The 23,843-nt window shown below is 43.0% G+C and overlaps 1 protein-coding gene across 3 annotated transcripts in view; it reads left to right on the top strand.

Annotated features, from left to right (window-relative positions):
- The window catches only part of LOC140210052 (CMRF-35-like molecule 4), a 39,141-nt gene extending 16,167 nt beyond the window's left edge, over window positions 1-22,974 (top strand). For all 3 annotated transcript variants that reach the window (XM_072278830.1, XM_072278829.1, XM_072278828.1), the window contains 5 exons: window positions 6,018-6,338; window positions 11,193-11,247; window positions 11,647-11,688; window positions 20,221-20,311; window positions 20,566-22,974. In XM_072278830.1, coding sequence (XP_072134931.1) covers window positions 6,018-6,338; window positions 11,193-11,247; window positions 11,647-11,688; window positions 20,221-20,311; window positions 20,566-20,613 — 557 coding nt within the window. In that variant the 3' untranslated portion in view covers window positions 20,614-22,974. The remainder of the gene's footprint in view (window positions 1-6,017; window positions 6,339-11,192; window positions 11,248-11,646; window positions 11,689-20,220; window positions 20,312-20,565) is intronic.
- The last annotated feature ends 869 nt before the right edge of the window (window positions 22,975-23,843 follow it).

Below are 23,843 nucleotides of genomic sequence, written 5' to 3'. Positions count from 1 at the left end.
TCCACCAAACTGTCCAATTCATGTTTTCTCTGGGAATGGTTAGGGCAGCACTGATATCCTGAGGATCTGTAGAGGTACAGAATCCCACAGGGAGCGGGTGAGGGTCAGGAAACCTCGCTCATATAGCTCTCACTCTCTGACTGGAAACTGATTTCCAGTGGGAGGCTCAGCACATTTTCCTGCCTCTGAACTGTATGAAATGTTACACTCTTGAAGTTTACTTTCAGACTAAATCTAATAATCTGATAATAGGTCAATGAGAAGCAAGTGTAACTCATGATCTAAATACCTCAAAAATCATAAAAAAGCAATCAAATCCAGATCAAAACAGCCTGTGTTCATTCCTCCTAGGCCAGGCTATCCCACTTCCCATCCGTGCTTCAAGTATCACTCACTCCCTCCCCTACCACGTGCTCTTTCTCTCTGTCCCCCTCAATGTGCTCCAGTGTTCCACCTCTCAGCACCCAATGACCATCCACTTCCTGGCAGCCAGACTCTCCATCTGGCCCGTTGCTGTGGGAAATGGAGCAATGGAACTAGAGGGAACTTGGGACACATTCCAGACCAAGAATAGACTCTTTGGCCCACCATGGCTGCACTGATCATGATGTCATTCTAAGCTCATTTCATCATATTGTATATGGTCCATATTCCTCCAGTCTCTCCTTTTTCATGTCCTCATCTAAAAGCCTCTTAAATATTGTTATGATATACTTTTCTTCCAGCCAGTCTGACTTTGTGTTTCATGCAGCCACCACTCAGTGTAAAAAAAAACTTGTTTTACAAACGTCCTTTAAACTTTCCCCCAGCTCACCTTAAAACTATGCTCACTATTATTTGATATTTTAACCTTGGGAAAAAAATTATGACTATTTTCCTTACATATGACTTCAGTCATTTTATGAACTTCTCACAGGTCTCTCCTCAGCCTCCTGTACACCAGCAAAAACAATTCTAGTTTGTTGAACTTCAACCCACAGTTAATACACTTCAATCCCAATAACATTCATTCATTCATTCATTTATTTATTTATCCATCCATTTATTGATTTGTTTGCTTGTTTGTTTGTTCCTTTATGAAACACAATGTGGAATAGGATCTTCCAGCCCTTTAAACTGTGCACCCAGTAACTCCGAGATTTAACTCCAGCCTAAACCTCGGACAATTTTCAATGACTAACTAACCTACCAATAAAAACAATTATTAAAAAAAACCTATCAAGTTCTTGGTCTTTGGACTGTGGGAGGAAACCAGAGCACCTGGAGGAAACCCACGCGGTCATAGGGAGAATGTACAAACTCCTTACAGACAGCAGCAGGAATTCAACCCGGGTCACTGGTATGGTAAAGTGTTGTGCTAACCGCTACACTACCATGCCAGCCTGGTGTTATCTTCACCTGGTAAAGTCTTTACTCTCCTCCAAAACCTCCATCTTTTCTAGAGTGTTGGAACCAGAACTACAAATTACTGTATGTTGCAAATGTGCCCAAACAAAAGTTTTATGAAGCTACAAAGTGCCTTGTCAGCTTCAGTCTCCAACATGTAGAATGAAGAAGGCAAACATGCTGAATGCTTTCATTACCATTATATCCAGTTCTGTTGCTACTTTCAGGGAGCAATGGACTTGTATCCCAAGAACTCTCTGTACATAAACTGTAAAGGGATCCAGATATTACGAGGGGTGATTGATAATTTCGTGGCCCAAGATAGAAGGAGTCAATTTTAGAAAACCTAGCACAGTTATTTTTCAACATTGTCCCCTCCTACATTTACACACTTAGTCCAGCAGTCATAGAAACATAGAAACATAGGTGCAGGAGTAGACCATTCAGCCCTTCGAGCCTGCACCACCATTCAGTATGATCATGGCTGATCATCCAACTCAGAACCCTGTACCTGCCTTCTCTCCATACCCCCGATCCCTTTAGCCACAAGAGCCATATCTAACTCCCTCTTAGATATAGCCAATGAACTGGCCTCAACTGTTTCCTGTGGCAGAGAATTCCACAGATTCACCACTCTCTGTGTGAAGAAGTTTTCCCTCATCTTGGTCCTAAAAGGCTTCCCCTTTATCCTCAAACTGTGACCCCTCGTTCTGGACTTCCCCAACGTCGGGAACAATCTTCCTACATCTAGCCTGTCCAAAACCTTTAGAACTTCATATGTTTCAATAAGATTCCCCCTCAATCCTCTAAATTTCAGAGAGTATAAGCCTAGTCAATCCAGTCTTTCATCATATGAAAATCCTGCCATCCCAGGAATCAATCTTGTGAACCTTCTTTGTACTTCCTCTATGCAAGAATGTCCTTCCTCAGATTAGGGGACCAAAACTGCACACAATACTCCAGGTGTGGTCTCACCAAGGCCTTGTACAACTGCAGTAGTACCTCCCTGCTCCTGTACTCGAATCCTCTTGCTATGAATGCCAGCATACCAGGTCTCGTTGCACCTCCCCTTTTCCTAATTGGGCACCATTCAGATAATAATCTGTTTTCCTGTTCTTGCCACCAAAGTGGATAACCTCACATTTATCTATATTAAATTGCATCTGCCAAGAATTTGCCCACTCATCTAACCTATCCAAGTCACCCTGCATCCTCTTAGCATGCTCCTCACAGCTAACACTGCCGCCCAGCCTCGTGTCATCCGCAAACTTGGAGATGCTGCATTTAATTCCCTTGTCTAAGTCATTTATATATATTGTAAACAACTGGGGACCCAGCACTGAGCCTTGCGGTACCCCACTAGTCACTGCTTGCCATTCTGAAAAGGTCCCATTTATTCCCACTCTTTGCTTCCTGTCTGCCAACCAATTTTCTATCCACATCAATAGCATACCACCAATACCGTATGCTTTAAGTTTGCACACTAATCTCCTGTGTGGGACCTTGTCAAAAGCCTTTTGAAAATCCAAATATACCACATCCACTGGTTATCCCCTACCCACTCTACTAGTTACATCCTCAAAAAATTCTGAGATTCGTCAGACAAGATTTTCCTTTCACAAATCCATGCTGACTCTGTCCGATGATTTCACCGCTTTCCAAATGTGCTGTTATCACACCTTTGATAACTGACTCTAGCATTTTCCCCACCACCGATGTCAGGCTTACCATTCTATAATTCCCCAGTTTCTCTCTCACTCCTTTTTTAAAAAGTGGGGTTACATGCCACCCTCCAATCCTCAGGAACTAATCCAGCATCTAAAGAGTCATGGAGCATACAGATCCATTCTTTGTAGAAGCCGGCATTTTGGACTTCCAGAAAGTGGTCCACATCAGAGGTGATTGATACGTTCGTGGCCTAAAGTAGAAGGAGATGAAGAAGAGGAGTTGTGGGAAGAGCGGTCACAATCGATTGTCACTATGCAGCAATGTACCGTTCACACACAAAGTATTTGTGCTGCATGTGGGGTCGCCAATGCACATCGTTAGTGAATACAAATGGGACAAATGAGCAGTATGGAAGAATGACAATCAGAGATAACACATCCCTAGGAATATTTACTGTTACTATGGAGAATCTTGTCTCTAATGATACAGGACCTTACAGATGTGGAATTACAACCTTTGGCAATGATCCAGTGTTTGATGTGCATCTCCAAGTATCTGATGGTAGGTTTCTCATTGATTGATTTGTTGTCTCCACCGAAATGTCTGATTCAGTTTTTCTCTGGGAAGAGTCAGGGCAGCAGGAATATCCGGAGGCTCCACAGCAGTGTGGCGAGTGTGCAAAGATGGGGAGACCTCGCTCATAGTACTCTCATCCACTGTGAGTTCTGATCCACTGTTGGGATACTGGTTTCCAGTGGAAGGCTCAGTATATTTTCCTGCTTCTGAACTCTATGAGACGTCACCCTGTTAAAGGAGGAGGTGTTTGCTTTCCTGAGGCAAATCAGTGTGAATATATCCCCAAGGCCTGCTAACGTGTTATCTCGGACCTCACGGGAGGCAAGTACAGAAATTACTGGGGCGCTGGCAAACATAATTAAAATATATTTAGCAACAATGATGCTTAGCGCAGGGATTGGTGCTGGGTCTGTTGTTGTTTGCATCTGTATCAGTGATCCGGATGATAATGTGGTAAAATGAATCAGCAAATTTGCAGATGACACCAAGATTGTATGTGTATTGCACAGTCAGGGGGGCAATCACGGCTTGCAGAGAGATCTACAATAGATTGAAAAATAGGCTGATAAATGACAACATCCTTCCTATAGTGTTGCAACCAGAAATACATATTATGTTCCTAATGTGACCTAATCAGTGTTTTATGAAGCTACAAGATGCCCAGTCAGCTTCAGCCTCCAACATGTAGAGTGAAGAAGGCAAAGGTGCTGAATGCTTTCATTACCATTATGTCCACTTGTGTTGCCACTTTCAGGGAGCAATGGACTTGTTTCCCAAGAACTCTCGGTATATCAATTCTAAAGGGATCCATCTGTTAAATTCCAGGTGATGTTAAACTCCCTGAATGTATGAGCATCATTTGAAAGCTTTGGGCCTGTGCGTGCTGGAGTTTAGAAGAATGAGGGTGGATTTTATTGAAAGCTATCGAGCATTGCAAACCCCAGTGGATGTGAAGAGAGGTTCCCTACAGTGTGGGCATCTAGGACCAGAAAGCACAGACTCAGAATGGAAGGATGTCCCTTTAAAAGAGACATGAGGAGAAACTTCTTCAGCCAGAGGGAGATGAAGCCTTTACTAATGAGAAGGATAAGATGGCGGCGCGACAGCAGCACGCGCAACCACTTCGATGGTGATGTCTGTTATCTGTTAAGTAGGGGACCGTGCACAATTCTGATTTGATTGAGACGGACATGAGAGTACAGAGGAACATCTGGAAAACTTCTGAATTGCCCGCTTTGCTGCCGCTGTTACTGTATGGTAACCAGAATCTCTGGAGCAGAAGGCCCGAGGCTGGTCGGAAGCTCGAAGTTTTTGGACGGATGGACTCAGTGTCGGCTGCTTCCAAGGCATCGGCAAGTTGACGGTGCCTGGAGGTTTATGGCAGGGAGTTTCTCTCTTTTGCCGTCTGCTATCGGGGACCCGGGAGTCAATTGACTCGGGGACTTTTGAGATTTTATTTACCGTGCCCATGGTTTGTTCTTCATCAAATTATGGTATTGCTTTGCACTGCTGTAACTATATGTTATAATTATGTGGTTCTGTCAGTGTTAGTCTTTGGTTTGTCCTGTTTTCTGTGATATCACTCCGGAGAAACATTGTGTCATTTCTTAATGCATGTATGCATTTCTAAATGACAATAAAGGAGGACAGAGTGTTCGCATAATCTAAAAAAAAATCTGTGGAATTCATTGTGACAGGCAGCTGTGGAGGTTAAGTCATTGGGTATATTTAAAATGGAATTTCATAGGCTCTTGATTAGTAAGAGCATCAAAGGATACAGGAAGAAGGCCGGAGAATAGATTTAGAACGATAATAAATCAGCCATGATGGAATCGTGGAGCAGAGTCAATGGACAGAATGGCCTAATTCTGCTCCTATGTTTCATGGTATTATGGTCTATGATCTCACATCATTCCTTGTTGTCTTCATACAGCTATCATTACTAATGGGTTCCCTTGCTGCTGTAGGTCACTGAAATCAAATCACAATTACACTTTCTCCTTAAAGTCACCATTCATCTTGTACGTATCTGACAATTTCCTGCTTTCAAATTATGGTGAGTTTTCTAGGACACACACAAATATTGCCATTGCAAAGTCACAATGTTTGCTCTCACTTATGACTGTCTCCTTGGGGCTGAGAGAGACTGAATCCCAGATTATCACACTGACACATTCTCAGTGTCACCACTGTTGTTCTGATCAGGAATCCTTCTGTCTCCGGCGATACTGACAGACATGGAAGTTCAGACAGATGGGAAGATGCAGAGACACAATGGAGCAGATGAGCTGCTGAGATTCCAAACTTGTGGGTTCTGGTTGAGATACAGAACTGCTGAAATCTTTACTGTGTTTGATTTTCAGATGTTTACTGATTGTTTTCCACAGAACCTGTGTCTGTTCCTTTGCTTCAATTTTCTCCACCAACAAGTGGCTCAAGTTGTGGGAACTCCGTGTCAGTGTCCTGTGAGTCTGTCCATGGATCCCTTCCCATTCAGTACTCATGGTACGAAAGGACCCCATCTGCGGATTCAAAGATCTCCGATAACAATACACTGGATCTACATTGCCAACCATTAAAATACAAAAAAGATCTCTATTATTGCAAAGCCTCAAATGTTAATGGAACAAAGTCCAGTGAAATGGTCAATGTGTCCATCTCCAACAGTGTCAGCACCTGCAGAAATGTGATTGAAGTCAACAGCATGGGTAAGTGGTGCAGGGTTTGATTCTTTATGATGGTCAATGGAGTACAACTGAATGACTGATGTGTGCTGGATATTGTGTTGTTGGAACTTCACACAGGAGCATGAAGTGTATGTTGTCACCACGTTTCAGAGAATGAGAAGCTTTTCGGCACAGCCGTTTAAATGTGAGTCTCTCAGCACAGGGTCTCCTGTCTCTGATCTGACTCTCGCTGGCTGGGTGTGAATGTATCTCATCTGGTAATATTTCTGGCCATTCATTAAGATAGTCCTTCCAAGATAAATCACTTCAAAGTTGAAAGAAAATTAAGTTTTTGTCACCATATACTACCCCGAGATCCATTTTCTTGCAGGCATTCGCAGTAGATACAAATGAATACAACAGACTCAATGTAAAACTACACACAATCAAAAATGGTCAGACAATCAATGTGCAAAATAATACAAATTGTGCAAATACAAAAGAAACAAATAATAAATAAATAAATAAATAAATAAATAACAAGCGAATACCTGCAGATGCTGGAAAGCAAAGCACTACACACAAATTGCTGGAGGTACTCAGAAGGCCAGGGAACACCTATTGAAAAGAGTCATCAGTCATCGTTTCGGGCTGAGACCCTTCATCAGGACTGGAAAGGAAAGGAGATTAGAAGTCAACCTAAGAAAGTCGGTGGGAGGAGATGGAGAAGTACAAGGTGAAATTGAGAGAGTGGGAGGGGTGAAGTAAAGAGCTGGAAAGTCAATTGGTGAAAGCGATAAAGGGCTGGAGGAGGGGAAATCTGATAGGGGACAGAAGGCCATGGAAAGCAGGGAAAGTGGAGGCTCGCCAGGGGGAGGTCATGGGCAGGTTAGGAGAATGGTGAGAGAGGGAAAGGGGAAAGGTGAAGGAGATAAACAAATAAATACTGAGAAGATGAACTGTAGAATCCTTGAAAGTGAGTCCATTGGTTGCAGAATCAGTTCAGTGTTGGTGAGTGAATTTATCCATGATGTTTCAGGAGCCTACAGGTTGAAGATATTAACTGGTCCAGAACCTGGTGATACGGGATCTAAGCCCCCTGCAACTCCTTTGTACCGACAGCAGCAAGAAGAGAGCATGGCTTGGATGGTAGGGGCTCTTGCTGTTTTGACACGCTCTTGTGCCCAGGACTCACCGCCTCGATTTGGCCCATACCCGATCTTTCCTTTCTGGCCTGAAGCTTAAATCGATCAGACATTGACTCGAGCCTCAGTCTTGGGCCACCAGCATTGTCAGCAGATTTGGTCCGATGAAAGATGTTCTTGTTAAGGAAGAAGGCAAGCGAAGGATCACCAGACTGATTTCTGGAATGCCACAAGTGACACAAGATCAGGGATTTGGTTGATTGGGTTTATATTTGATGGAGTTCAGCAGGTTGAGATGTGATCACATAGAACTGAGCAATATTTTAGTAGGGTGATATGTGCTGAACTGATGCAGGTAGGATGCTTCAAATGCCAGGGAATATAGGATGGTCTGTGGAGTCCTACCTCCAAGAGAACCACAAATTTGGAGGCTTGCATGCCTCAATGACCCAGAGAGCTATGTTGGCTGTTATTCTTTGGCAGTTCATCGGGTCACCCATGCCAAACAGGTCAAAGGGTAGAGGCCAGACTTAGAGTGGTCCACCAATCCTACAGGTTCGGAGGATTCGCTCAGGACTGACAAGCCTGACTGGTTAAACAAAATTGTCATGGAAACAGGAATGAAAAATCCTTCTCCATCAGAGTTTGACGGTATTGCTCATCTCTACCCGAGACTTGCATGACTGAAAGCAGTGAAAACTGAGAGGAATCTACTGACACAATGAAGGAAGCGCCGAACACTGCCAGAGATAGGAGACCTTCATTGCTGCCCGAAACACCAGTGGTGTAACGGACAGTAAGTAAGAAAGCTTGGAATCTTAGAAATAATCTGAAGGGTGAAACAGATAAGACTGGGATTAGGAAAGATTTCTTCTCCCAGAATGTGGTGAACATGTATTGAAGAAAGATTGAGTTATTTTTCTCAGAGGCAGAGCGATCAAGAGATATAAGAAACAAAAGACCTTGCCTTTTCATTGAGAAAACCTCCTGCATTATCCTGTTGCATAAAAAGTGTACTTGAATACAAAAATTATCTGTATTATTGCAAAGCCTCAAATATTAATGGAGAGAAGTCCAGTGAAGTGGTCAGTATGTCCATCTCCAACAATGTCAGCACCTGCAGAAATGTGATTGAAGTCAACAGCATGGGTAAGTGCTGGAGGGTTTGAATCTTTATGATGATCAATGGAGTACAACTGAATGACTGATGTGTGCTGGATATTGTGTTGTTGGAACTTCACACAGGAGCATGAAGTGTATGTTGTCACCACGTTTCAGAGAATGAAAAGCTTTTCGGCACAGCCGTTCAAATGTGAGTCTCTCAGCACAGGGTCTCCTGTCTCTGATCTGCTCTCGCTGGCTGGGTGTGAATGTATCTCATCTGGTAATATTTCTGGCCATTCATTAAGATAGTCTTTCCAAGATAAACCACTTCAAAGTTGAAAGTAAATTAAGTTTTTGTCACCATATACTACCCCGAGATCCATTTTCTTGTAGGCATTCACAGTAGATACAAATGAATACAACAGACTCAATGTAAAACTACAAACACTCAAAAATTGTCAGTCAATGTGCAAAATAAGACAAATTGTGCAAATACAAAAGAAACAAATAATAAATAATAACAAGAGAATATCTGCAGATGCTGGAAAGCAAAGCACCACACACAAATTGCTGGAGGTACTCAGAAGACCAGGGAATATCTATTGGAAAGAGTCATCAGTCATCATTTCGGGCTGAGACCTTCATCAGGACTGGAAAGGAAAGGAGATTAGAAGTCAACCTAAGAAAGTCAGTGGGAGGAGATGGAGAAGTACAAGGTGAAATTGAGAGAGTGGGAGGGGTGAAGTAAAGAGCTGGAAAGTCAATTGGAGAAAGCAATAAAGGGCTGGAGGAGGGGAAATCTGATAGGAGGGGACAGAAGGCCACGGGCAGCAGGGAAAGTGGAGCAGCACCAGGGGGAGGTCATGGGCAAGTTAGGAGATTGGTGAGAGAGGGAAAGGGGAATGGGGAAAGGTGAAGGAGATAGATAAATAAATACTGAGAAGATGAACTGTAGAATCCTTGAAAGTGAGTCCATTGGTTGCAGAATCAGTTCAGTGTTGGTGAGTGAATTTATCCATGATGTTTCAGGAGCCTACAGGTTGAAGATAACAACTGGTCCAGAACCTGGTGATATGGGATCTAAGCCCCCTGCAACTCTTTCGTTCTGACAGCAGCAAGAAGAGAGCATGACTTGGATGGTAGGGGTTCTTGCTGCTTTGATACACTCTTGTACCCGGGAATCACTGCCTCGATTTGGCCCATACCCGATCTTTCCTTTCTGGCCTGAAGCTTAAATCAGTCAAACACTGACTTGAGCCTCACTCTTGGGCCACCAGCATTGTCAGCAGATTTGGTTCAATGAAAGATGTTCTTGTTAAGGAAGAAGGCAAGCAAAGGATCAGCAGACTGATTTCTGGAATGCCACAAGTGACACAAGATCAGAGAGCAAATGTAATTGGTTTTTATTTGATGGAGTTCAGTAGGCTGAGAGGTGATCACATAGAAATGAGCAATATTTTAGCAGGGTGATACAGATGCAGGTAGGATGCTTCAAATGCCAGGGAATACAGGATAGTCTAATGAGACTTACCTCCAAGAGAACCACAAATTTGTCGTTAGATTTGGAGGTTTGCATGCCTCAATGACGCAGAGAGCTACGTTGGCTGGAGTGAGGGCTTTATGCTTTGGCAGTTCATCGGGTCACCCATGCCGAACAGGTCAGAGGGTAGGGGCCAGACTTAGAGTGGTCCCCCAATCCTCCAGGTTCGGGGGGTTCACTCAGGACTGACAAGCCTGATTGGTTCAACAAAATTGTCATGGAAACAGAAATGAAAAATTCCTCTCCATCAGAGTTTGACGGTATTGCTCAGTCTCTACCTGGGACTTGCATGACTGACAGCAGTGAAAACCGAGAGGAACCTACTGACACAATGAAGGAAGCCCCGAACACTGCCAGAGATAGGACACCTTCATTGCTGCCCTAAACACCAGTGGTGTAACGGACAGTAAGTAAGTAAGCTTGGAATCTTAGAAATTATCTGAAGGGTGAGACATTTAAGACTGGGATTAGGAAAGATTTCTTCTCCCAGAATGTGGTGAACCAGTATTCAAGAAAGATTGAGTTATTTTTCTCAGAGGTAGAGACATCAAGAGATGTGAGAAACAAAAGACTTTGCTTTTTTATTGAGAAAACCTCCTGCATTATCCTGTTGGATTATCTCCCTGTATCCAAATTGCCAGTAAATGTAATTGGCTGCACAGGAGCACAGCAATTAACTGTAACACTATTACAGCACCAGCGATCGGCGATCAGGGTCCAATTGCCACCACTGTTTGCAAGTTGTTTGTATGTTCTCCCAGTGACTGCGAGGATTTCCTCTGGGTGCCGCAGTTTCCTCCCACGTTCCAGAAATGCACAGGTTAGGATGAGTAAGTCCTATGGAAGCCATTTTGGTGCGAGAAGCATGGAACCCTTGCAGGCTGCCCCCAGCACAAACTCTGTTGGTAACTGTTGTAAACGATACATTTCACTGTATGATCAGATGTACATGCGACAAATAAAGCTCATCTTTAATCTTTAAATGTGCATCAGGTAATAGATCACCTTTGGTCCACCATGTTCAAGTACCTATTGGTCTAATAACTGTGCTCTCTTGTTCTTGCAAGTACAAAGCAGATGAAATTTTATTTTATTTTCTTTTAACAGGGAGAATTGATTTCTGTGAAAATACTGTGACAGAATTGATGACAACCGCACAAAGGTAAGAAACTACTCCAGCTCAGATGTAAAGTATAAGGTTTTCGCTGCGGGTGGTTTTACTGCTACTGCTTCCAAGTAGAGCCAGTTGGGAGAGAAATCTGTTTCTCTTCAACTAGTGTTTATCATATTTGACATGATTAACTTCAACAAACTCATATCTTGGAAACTGAGTATTCCTGATTTTCTTGAACATGCGTCAAGCCTGAGATCAAAGAAAAATTTCTTTTCCCCAATTATTTAAAAATTTAAGCATAGCAGTTGAAGCTCATGTATAGAATCATAATGTCTTTGATATATATTAGAACAACAGGCCCTTCAGCCTGACTCGTCCAAGCCAACCAGGATGTTCATCTAAGTTCAGCACATTTAATTTTATTTATTCCATATCCTTCTCTGCCAGGGGCTCCCAACCTGGGATCAAGTCCAGTCCAGTCCAGTCAAGGTAAGTTTATTGTCATTTAACTATATACATGTATACCGTCCAGTGAGGCAATGTTTCTCCAAACCAAGATGCAAAGCACTGCAGTATACATAATGCATAATAGTTTATGAAAGTGAGAATGAAATCTACAGATTAATTACACATAAATAAACAAACTGAAGTTGATGAATTAAGTATTGTAAGGTCCATGGCATAAAAAAGTTTGTGAAGCCCTGTTCTAAGCCTTTCCTATCCACACATCTGTCAAAATGTCTCTTAACCTTTGTTAATGTATCCATTTCTATGGATTGCTATGGCAGCTCGATGGCAGGAGGGAGAAGAGTTTGTATGAAGGGTGCATGGAGTCCTTCATAATGCTGTTTGCTTTACGGATGCAGCGTGAGGTGTAAATGTCGGTAATGGTGGGAAGAGAGATCCCCATGATCTACCCAGCTGACCTCACTATCCGCTGAAGGGTCTTGCGATCCAAGATGGTGCAATTTCCGAACCAGGCAGTGATGCAGCTGTTCAGGATGTTCTCAATACAACCTCTGTAGACTGTGGTGAGGACGGGAGGTGAGAGATGGACTTTTCTCATCCTTCGCAGAAAGTAGAGACGCTGCTGGGCTTTCTTTGCTCTGGAGCTGGTGTTGAGGGACCAGGTGAGATTCACCGCCATGTGAACACTAAGAAATTTGGTGCTGTTACCGATCTCTACGGAGGAGTCATTCATGTTCAGCAGAGAGTGGTCGCTCCGTGTCCTCCTGAAGCCTGAAGTCAACAACAAACTCTTTTGTTTTGTTCACATTCAGGGACAGGTTGTTGGCTCTGCACCAGTCTGTTAGCTGCTGCACCTCCTCTCTGTAAGCTGACTCATAATTCTTGCTGATGAGACCCACCACGGCCGTGTCATTGGCAAATTTGATGATTTGGTTCGAGTTGTGTGTTGCAGCACAGTCGTGGGTCAGCAGAGTGAACAGCAGTGGACTGAGCACACAGCCCTGGGGGGCCCCCGTGCTCAGTGTGATGGTGTTGGAGGTGCTGCTTCCAATCCGGACTGAGATCTCCCAGTCAGGAAGTCTAGGATCCAGTTGCAGAGGGAGGTGTTCAGGCCCAGTAGGCTCAGCTTTCCAATCAGTTTCTGAGGAATGATTGTGTTGAATGCTGAACTGAAGTCTATGAACAGCATTCGAACGTAAGTGTCTTTTTTGTCCAGGTGGAGGGTGATGGCAATAGGATCGTCTGTTGAACGGTTGGGACGGTACATGAACTGCAGGGGGACCAGTGAGGGGGGCAGCAGGGTCTTGATGTGCCCCATGACGAGCCTCTCGAAACACTTCATGATGATGGTTGTGAGTGTGACGGGATGGTAGTTGTTGAGGCAGGACACTGAAGACTTCTTCGGCACGGGGACGATGGTGGCAGCCTTGAAGCACGTAGGAACGACGGTGCTGCTCGGAGATGTTGAAGATGTCAGTGAGAATCTCAGCTAGCTGGTCTTCACATACTCTAAGCACTTTGCCAGGAATATTGTCTGGTCCAGCAGCCTTCCATGGGTTGACCCTGCACAGGGTTCTCCTCACATCAGCCAAGGTAAGACACAGCACCTGGTTGTTCGGAGGAGGAGTGGTCTTCCTCACTGCCATGTCATTTTTCACCTCAAAACGAGCATAGAAGTTATTCAACGCATCTGGGAGGGAGGCATCACCAGCACAGGCAGGTGGTGTTGTCTTGTAGTTGGTGATGTTCTGAATGCCTTTCCACAGGTGCCACGTGCCGCCCCTATCCTGGAAGTGGCTGTGGATTCGCTGGGCGTGTGCACGCTTTGCCTTTTTGATGGCCCGGGACAGTTTGGCCCTTGCTGTTGTTAGGGCTGCCCTGTCGCCTGCTCTGAAGGTGGAGTCACGGGTCCTCAGCAGCGCACGCACCTCTGTGGTCATCCATGGCTTCTGGTTAGCGCATGTAGTGATGGTCTTGGCCACAGTGACGTCATCGACGCACTTGCTGAGTCACTGATGCCGTGTACTCCTCTAAGCTGGTAGAGTCGCCGTCAGTTGCAGCCTCCCTGAACATGTGCCAGTCAGTGTGCTCAAAGCAGTCTTGAAGAGCAGAGATGGCTCCTGTTGGCCAGGTTTTCACCTGCTTCTGAACAGGTCTGGCGCGCCTGACGTGCTGTCTGTACGCTGGGATTAGCATAACAGAGACGTGGTCTGAGTAGCTGAGGTGGGGTCGGGAATGTTTGTGTAAACAAGGTCCAACACATTCTCCCCTCTCGTTGCAAAGTCCATGTTCTGATGGAATCTGGGGAGCACTGACTTAAGGTTCACGTGGTTAAAATATCTGGTGACAATAAAGAGTCCATCATGGTGTGCGTTCCATCATTTTGATAGGCTCAGGAATTCCATATTACTTGTATTACTTAAGCGGATGCCTGATTAGCGCTAATAGCGGGGTCCAATTTGAGAGCGTTCAGTCTTGCAGTTGCCGCTCAGCCATTGACATTCTGTTGGAATTCCTATGAATAAACTTTGGTCTCCGTCTCCACATTGGAGTCTGGATTTCCTGTGCAATTGGGTTCCAACATTGCCAGCGTACATCGTGACACTGTCACCTCTTCAAATGCTCATTCATATTGGTGAGATCTGATTTCCCATGCAGACTATTCCTCATCAGTCCTTGCTTATCCAATTGCTAGTCGACTCTATTTCTCAGAATCCTCTCTTGTAAGGTTCCGACCAGTGATGTTGGTCTCACTGACATGCAGCTTCCTGGCGTGCCTTTGTACCCCTTCTTTACATAAAGCCACAATATTTGCCATTAATCCTCCACACTTCTGTTCCCTCACTTATGGCTGGGTGATGCAGATATCTCTGCCAAGGCCTTAGTAATTTCTCCCTAGCTCCTCATAATATCCTGGGCTACACTTGCTCAGGCCCTATGAGATTATCTGAAAATTATATTCTTCAAGACTGCCAGCAACTCTTCTTTTGTAATGATATGTTCCAATAGAACACTATTCATTTCCCTTAATTCCTATCTTCCATGACCTGCTCCACAGTAAATACAGACAAGAAATATTAATTTAAGACCTCACCAGTCTCCTGTAGCTCCACATATGGATGATCACATTAATCGTTATGGGAACTTAATCTCTTCCTTGTTGCTCTTCTCCTTTTAATAGACGTGTAAGACTCTCAGAATTCTTTTACCTTATCTGCTTATGTTATCTCACATACTCTATTTGCTTTCCTGATCTCTTTTAATTGTATACCTATATCTCTTACATTCCTCAAGGGATTCACTGCCGATGCCTTATTTTTCCTGACCAGAATCTCAATATCCCTTGTCAGCCAGGATTTCCTAATCCTGCCAGACTTGCACTTCATTCTTACAGGAAAGTGGCATCCCTGAACCTTCCTGATCTGCAGCTCATCAGAATGGAAATAGCGTCATGTTTACATCACACTGCTGTGCTATGTCTGTGATGAGGAAATTAGAACATGTTCCTCCATTTGTCATGACTCAGAGGGTGCTCCCTGTAGCATTTACTCTGACAGTTCCATGGCTAACTCTATCCCATGACATAAGTTGAGCTGTACTGGCCAAGAACTTGCAAAGCTTCTTTACCACTGGTTCCACAGCAGCGAAAGTCACAGCAAGGCAAAGTTCCTGCTCAATTACTGGCTGAGGACATCACATTTCAAGTTATTTCTCTATGTGCTGGTTATGTAACAGCAGGAGACATCTCCATCTACAATGTGTGCTTGGAGGAGCTCATGTGATGTCAAACTGTTTGCCCTGATACATTCACTGCAGGCTTTCTACTGGGTCTGTTGAAGATGTTCCACAGTCCAGAGGGGAAAAGATTTTGACGTGACACCAGTGAGAACTCAACAATCAATGTCCAAACCAGTATGGAATTAGGAGGGAGTTGACTTTTGTAGGAGAGCTGGTTTTAAGCAGAGGCAGTGTTTCCTTTATTAGATCCTTCAATTGTGAGTGCAGAGGGATCTGTAGATATTACCTCAGCTTCTCCCCACATCCTGATTGTTATACACGTTCATACATACATAATTATACTTTATGGATATTTGTAATAATTTATATTTTTAATTGATTTTAATACACTTCACTGACATGGTAAAGCAGCCAATCTAATTGAAGACCCAATTACCGATAAGACCATAGGATAAAGGAGCACAAGTAGGCCATTTGGCCCACCGAGTCTGCTCTGCCATTCAATCATGGGCTGATCCAATTCGTCCAGTCATCCCCGCTCGCCTGCCTTCTCCCCATACCCTTTATTACCCATACCTCTTGATTACCCTAGCTAAACAAGAACCTATCTATCTCTGCCTTAAATACACAAAATGACTTGGTCTCCACAGCTGCTCATGGCAAAAAATTCCACAGATTTACGACTCTCTGACTAAAGTAACTTCTCTGCATTTCTGTTCTAAATGGACATCCTTCAATCCTGAAGTCACGCCCTCTTGTCCTAGACTCCCCTCCCATGGGAAATAACTTTGCCATTTCGAATCCATTCAGGCCTTTTAACATACAGAATGTTTCTATGAGATCCCCCCTTATTTTCCTGAACTCCAGGGAATTCAGCCCAAGAGCTGCCAAACGTTTCCCATATAGTAACTTTTTCATTCCTGGAATCATTCTCTTATAATCCCTCAACATCACATCCCTGCTCTTGTATTCTATACCTCTAGAAATGAATGCCAATATTGCATTCGCCTTCATCATCACTGACTCAACCTGAAGGTTAACCTTTAGAGTATCCTGCAGAAGGACTCCCAAGTCCCTTTGCATCTCTGCAATTTGAATTATCTCCCCATCTAAATACTAGTCTGCCCATTTATTTTTTCCACAAAAGTGCATGACCATACACTTTCCAACATTGTATTTCATTTGCCACTTCTTTGCCCATTCCCCTAAACTATCTAAGGCTCTTTGCAGGCTCTCTGTTTCCTCAACACTACCCGCTCCTCCACCTATTTTTGTATCATCAGCAAATTTAGCTACAAATCCATTAATCCCATAGACCAAATCATTGATGTACATTGTAAAAAGCAGCAGTCCCAACACCAAACCCTGTGCAACTCCACTGGTAACTGGCAGCCAGCCAGAATAGGATCCCTTTATTACCACTCTCTGTTTCTACCGATCAGCCAATACTCCACCCATGCTAGTAACTTCCCTGTAATTCCTTGGGCTCTTAACTTGCTAAATAGCCACATGTGTGGAACCTTGTCAAAGGCCTTCGGAAGATCCAAGTGCACCACATCCACTGCATCTCTTTTGCCTACCCTGCTAGTAATTTCTTCAAAAAATTGCAGTAGGTTAGTCAGGCAGGATTTTCCTTTCAGGAAACTCTGCTAGCTTTGGCCTATCTTGCAATATGCCTCCAGGTACTCTGTAATTTCATCCCTAACAATCAATTCCAAAAACTTCTCAACCACTGATGTCAGGATAACAGGCCTACAGTTTCCTTTCTGCTGCCTCCCACCCTTCCTAAATAGCGGAATAACATTTGCAATTTTCCAGTCATCTGGTACAATGCCAGAAATATTTATTCTTGAAAGATTACTGCTAATGCCTCCACAATCTCTCCAGCTACTTCCTTCAGAACCCAAGGGTACATTCCATTAGGTCCAGGAGATTTATCCACATTCAAACCATTAAGCTTCTTGAGCACCTTCTCAGTCATAATTTTCACTGCACATACTTCACTTCCCTGACACTCTTGAAAATCAGGTATACTGCAGAGGTCTTCCACTGTGAAAACTGTTGCAAAATATGCCATCTCTGTGTCTATCATTACAATATCTCCAACGGCATTTTCCTATTGGCCCTATATCTACCCTCGACTCCCTTTTACCCTTTATATACTTAAAAAAGCCTTTAGTATCTTTTTTGATATTAGTTACCAGCTTATTCTCATAATTCATCTTTTCCTTCCTAATGACCTTCTTAGTTTCCTTCTGTAAGTCTTTCAAATCTTCCCAATTCTCTATCTTCCCACTAGCTCTGGCTTCCTTGTATGCCCTCTCTTTTGCTTTTACTTTGGCTCTGACTTCACTTGTCAGCCATGGTAGTATCATCCTTCCATTTGAAAATTTCTTCTTATTTGGAATATATCTGCCTTGCACTTCCCTCATTTTTCGCAGAAACTCCAATCATTGCTGCTCTGCTGTCCTTCCTGCTAGTGTCCCTTTCCAGTCAACTTTGGCCAGTTCCCCTCTCATGCCATTGTAATTTCCTTTATTCCACTGAAATACCAACACATTTGAATTTAGTTTCTTCTTCTCAAATTTCAAAGTGAATGATCATATTGTGATCACTGTTCCCTAAGGGTTCCTTAACCTTTAGCTCTCTTTATCACCTCCGGATCATTGCACAACACCCAATCCAGCACAACCTATCCCCAAGTGGGCTCAATAACAAGCTGTTTTAAAAAACTATGCCTTAGACATTCTACAAATCCTCTCTCTTGAGGTCAAGTACTGACCTGGCTTTCCCCAGACGTTTTCATGTAAAAATCCCTGAAGGTTATCATGATATTGCCCTTATGACATGCCTTTTTTATCTCCTGCTGAAGTTTGTAATCCACATCCCAGCTGCAGTTTGAAGGTCTGTACACAACTGCCATTAGGGTCCTTTTACCCTTGACATTTCTTAACTCAACTCATAGAGACCCTACACCTTCCAATCCTCTGTCATCCCTTTCTAATGATTTAATATTATTTCTTATACACAGGGCCACACCACCCCTTCTGCCTATCAACCTATCTTTCCAATACACAGTAGATCCTTGGACATTCAGCTCTCAATAGCAGCCATCTTTTAGCCACTGACGTACTCTCTTCCTCTCCCCTGATATTGGGCAGAAATTACAAGAGTCTGAAAGCATGTACCACAAGCTTCAAGGACAGCTTCTTTCTCACTGTTACAAAACTATTGGATGCTCTCGTAGTATGATAAAATGGGTGTTTGATCTTATAATCTAACTGGGCTTGCAGCTTATTGTCTACTGCATGGCACTTTCTCTGTAACTGTAACACTTTATTCTGCATTCTCTTACTGTTTCCCCTTGTACTACCTTAATGCAATGTTATAATCTGTCACTTACTCCATTCAAATGTGGAGCATTTCAAACATAGTTGAACTTGCACATCCAAGTTTCAAACTGTCCGAGCCTGTCCATAACCCAAACCCTCCAGTCCTAGCAGCATCTTTGTGAATGCTTTCTGTACCTTCTCTAATTTAATCACACTCTTCCTATGGAACTACACAGAGTATTCAAGTTGAGATCGTGACAATGTCCTTTATAGCTCTAACATGCCATCACAACTGTATTAATGCCCCATCATATGAAGGCAAGCTGGTCATATTCCTTGTTCAGCACTTTGTCTGCCTGTGTTGCCACTTTCAGGTATCTGTCTTACCATTTTCAGGTATCGGTGTAGTTGCACACCTAGTTCTCTACTGCGTAAGGTTTGCCCTTGTTCAATTTCCCAAAATTCATCATTTCACACTGCCTGAGTTCAATTCCATCAGTCATCCCACTAGCCACTTTCCAAGTTCAAAATTCAATGTAAACTTATTATCAAAGTATGTACACCATAAACGACCTAGAGATTCATCTTCTTTCACACATGCACAAAACAAAGAAACACAATAGAATCCATGACAAACCACACACAACAAAGTCCGACAAATGTCCAATGTGCAAAAGAGGCTTTAAGTAAAACATCTTTTATTATTATTATTGCTTTCTTTATTTTTTTTTGTTTTTGTGCTGCTTCAGATCGAGAGGAACAATGATTTTGTTCTCCTTTACATTTGTATACAAGAAATGACATTAAACAATCTTGAATCTACTTGTGTAAATTTAATTTTACCTGTAAATTTTCTGAAGAATTTCTCCCTCAGTTTTGTGTGGTTTATGGGCAGAAGATAAATAAGAGGAGTTGTGGGGAAGAGTGGTCACAATCGATTGTCACTATGCACCAATATACCGTTCACACACAAAGTATTTGTGCCACATGTAGAACCGCCAGAGCACATTGTTAGTGAATACAAATGGGCAAAGTGAACAATATGGAAGAATAATAATCAGTGATGACACGAGAGGAGAAGTTGGTATTCTGCTAAAAAAAAATGTTATTGAACTAGATGTAATGCAGAAAAGATTTCAAAGCTCAAAATAAATTTATTATACAACCCTGAGATTCATTTTCTAGCGGGCATACTCAGTAATTCCAACAATCATAATAGTATCAATGAATGACTGCAATCCAAGATGTTGCCACTGCCTCGAGAAAATGTGGTTTTGTTCCAGATGATGATCAGGTTTTTCTCCTTTCTCCTACTCATCGTTCTGTCAACACTAGTTTACTCTTCTAATTAAACTCGTCTGCCTGTGCTTATCTACCGAGCTCCACTCCACTAAGGTTACAGAGGAAACAGAAGGTAAATGTTTCAAACACAGAGCCATCTCGTTTTGTCTCATCAGTTCTGTATCTCTTCCCCTTTGCTCAGTTTCATGATATGGAAGGTTGGTCGTTGGCTGCTCTTCACACTGCTGCTGATCTGCACTATTTCAGTCTCATGGTTCACAAGGGAAACTAAGGTAGGTTTCTGGACGTCAATGGAATTTGCTTTCAAATATACTGATCATTTGAGGGAAGATATTTAAACACATTGACTATTTCTTATCCAATGGTCAATCCAAAGCTATCTGCAGATGATATTGACAAGATGTTGACAACTGTATGTGTGCAGAATGTTTGATGTGAATATATTGGAGTCCAAGCTCCAGATACGACTCTAAAGCAGAGTTCCCAGTGTCAATGAGTCTGATGATTTGACCGTTGCCTTTTACAGAAACCTGATGAATCAGATCCTCCCAGAGTGGTCTATAAGGTAAAGTGAAGGCTTTGGGATCACACAGATTGTGTTGAAATCTCGCAACAGGATCAAGTATTCATACTTCTTCAGAATTTCTGCAAATTTAACATTTATGGAGAATTAACCTCTCGTCAGTCATTTACCATGTCAGATGGCAGCTCATTCCACACTCCCACCACTCTCTGAGAGAAGAAGTTCCCCCTAAACCTTTCCCCTTTCACTCTAAAGCCATGTCCTCTCATATTTATCTCTCCTAATCTAAGTGGAAAGAGCCTACTCACATCTACTCTGTCTACACCCCTCATAATTTTGTAAACCTCTATCAAATTTCCCCTCATTCTTCTATGCTCCAAAGAATAAAGTCCTAACCTGTTCAATCTTTCCCTGTAACTCGACTCCTGAAGACCCGGCAACATTCTCGTAAATCTTTTCTGCACTCTTTCAATCTTACTGATATCCTTCCTATAGTTAGGTGACCAGAACTGTACACAATACTCCAAATTTGGCCTCACCTATGTCTTATGCAACCTCACCATAACATTCCAACTCCTATACTCAATACTTTAATTTATGAATGCCAGGATGCCAAAAGCCTTCTTTACAACCCTGTCTACCTGTGATACCACTTTCAGGGAATTATGCATCTGAACTCCTAGACCCCTTTGTTCCTCTACACTCCTCAGTGCCCTACCATTTACTGTGTATGTCCTACTTTGATTTGTCCTTCCAAAATGGAACACTTCACACTTGGCTGCATTAAATTCTATCTAACATTTTCTGGCCCATTTTTCTCATTGGTCTTTGATCTTCTAGGGGACCAATTTTGTCCCTTACTATCCTTTTACTCTTAATATACTTGTAGAAACCCTTCGGGTTTACCTTCACATTATCTGCCAAAGCAACCTCATGTCTTCTTTTTGCCTTCCTGATTTCCTTCTTTCGTATTTTCTTACATTTTCTATACTCTTCAAGTAACTCATTTGTTCCTTGTTGCCTATACCTGCTATACACTTCTTTATTTTTCTTAATCAGATCATCAATATCCCTTGAAAACCAAGGTTCCACAAGGATGTTAGTCCCCCTCCTGTTCAGGTGCAAACCGTCCCATTGGAACAGATCCCACCCTCCCTGGAACAAAGCCCAATTGTCCAGAAACATGAAGCCCTCCCTCCTGCACCATCTCCTCAGCCACGTATTTAGCTGCATTATCTTCCTATTTCTAGCCTCACTAGCATGTGGCATGGGTAGCAATCCTGAGATTGCAACCCTGGAGGTCCTGTCCTTCAACTTTGCACCTTACTCTCTAAACTCTCTTTGCAGGACCTCCTCCTCCTTCCTATCCACGTCATTAGTCCCTACATGGACCACGACATCTGGCTGCTCACCCTCCCTCCTGAGAAGGCCGAGAACTCGATCTGAGATATCGCAGACCCTGGTACCAGGGAGGCAACAGACCATCCGTGATCTCGATCTCTTCCACAGAACCTCTTATCTGTCCCCCTAACTATTGAATCCCCTATCACTACTACTCTCCTCTACTCCCTCCTTCCCTTCTGAGCTGAGGGTCCAGATTCGGTGCCGGAGACGTGACCATTACAACTTGTCCCCAGTAGGTCGCCCCCACCAACAGTATCCAAATTGGTATACTTATTGTTGATGGGAACGGCCACTGGGGTGCTCTGCTCTTTCTGTCTATTCCCCTTCCCTCTACTGACAGTCACCCAACTACCTGCCTCCTGACTTTTAGGGGTGACTGTCTCCCTGAAATTCCTGTCTATTTCTGCCTCAGCCTCAGGAATGATCCGAAGTTCATCCAGCTCCAGCTCCAGTTCCCTAACTCGGTTTGTCAGGAGATGCAGCTGGATGAACCTTTTACAGGTGTAGTCATCAGGGACAATTGTGCTGTCCCTGACTTCCCACATACTGCAAACGGAGCACTCGACTGCCCTAACTGCTGCCTCCATTACCTACTCCTAAGTTAATTAAAGGAACTTACCCGGCCTTACCTCACTGGGAGCAAGCTTGTCCTCAGCCTCTGCTCGCCAAAGCCTCAAAGCTCCACTCCTACCCTGAGCCACTCACACACTGGCCGCTCCTCTTTAGTTGCCCCTCCTTATATTTGTCCCTGCCAATTATCTCAAGTACTCACTCCTCCAATCGACTAATCAACACTCTGATTAATCCTTCAGTTGCCCTCCACGCTCCTTTTCAAGCACACTCACCTCAGCTCCTCAGCTGCTTCCCAGCTCTCAGCGCTCTCCCGAGCCCCTCGTTCCTCCTCGTGCTGCGATGGTCCCGCGATCACACTGTGGATTCATATGCCTGAGGTTGTTGTTGTATGTTTCAATAACTAATAAATAATCTGTTAATATTCTTATTAATAAATTGTTGATATTAATAAGTAATTTATCCTTTTGGTTTAGTTGAGAATGAAATTCAAACGTAGTGAACAGATCACATTTAGGCTCCTGGATTTTCTTAATGGAATCAAGACCATAAGATCATAAAATATGAGCTAGCATGATGATGTATGCAATTCACATGATACATGCACGCCTCGTTTGAAATGAAGAACGAAGTTAGACCCACATTCCCTGACTCCCATATTTTCTTTTGAATTAGATTGATGTTTTGAAGTTACAAAACATAGCATTGGTGACGACGTATCTTTAAAATGAATGTTAGATGGCTGTCAACCTGCTGAAGTGCAGCAAAAGATTTGAAGTAAAAAAACATTGCAAGTAAAAGAAATTGTAGCACAGCACGTGCAGAGGTGGTCCAAATTAATAGAAAAGCAGCACAGCACATGTTCTTCTGAATGGAGAACACAATCAAGTTTTAAAAACATCAGAAATCAGAAGAATTCATCCATTCATAAAGAGTGAGAACCAGATGCTAATTATCATTTAAAACAGCACAAACAGCTGGCTACATCAGAAAGACGGGCTCGTTTGATTCCACACCAGACAATCGGACTGTGTATACTGAGTTAATTCAACAATAGTTTGAAGCAAATATAATAGATACCGAGAAACAAGTGCCAATTTTGCTGAGTACTTTGCCTTTAAAGGCATACAGTTTGCTTTGAAATTTAGACTGCTCCAAACAAACCAGCAGAAATTTAGAACATTTAGAAACAATGTTATTATCAATTACAGAAAGCTTTAGGTTTCATTTGCAGAATCAGAAAGAAGGGGAGTCCACTTCAGCGTTTGTGGCTGAATTGAAGAGATTATCTGAGTATTATCAGCTCA

Source organism: Mobula birostris, chromosome 14, assembly GCF_030028105.1.
Source record: "Mobula birostris isolate sMobBir1 chromosome 14, sMobBir1.hap1, whole genome shotgun sequence".
Lineage (NCBI taxonomy): Eukaryota > Metazoa > Chordata > Chondrichthyes > Myliobatiformes > Myliobatidae > Mobula > Mobula birostris.
The sequence above is the reverse complement of the archived record's forward strand: the minus strand, read 5'-3'. Positions and strand labels throughout refer to the sequence as shown.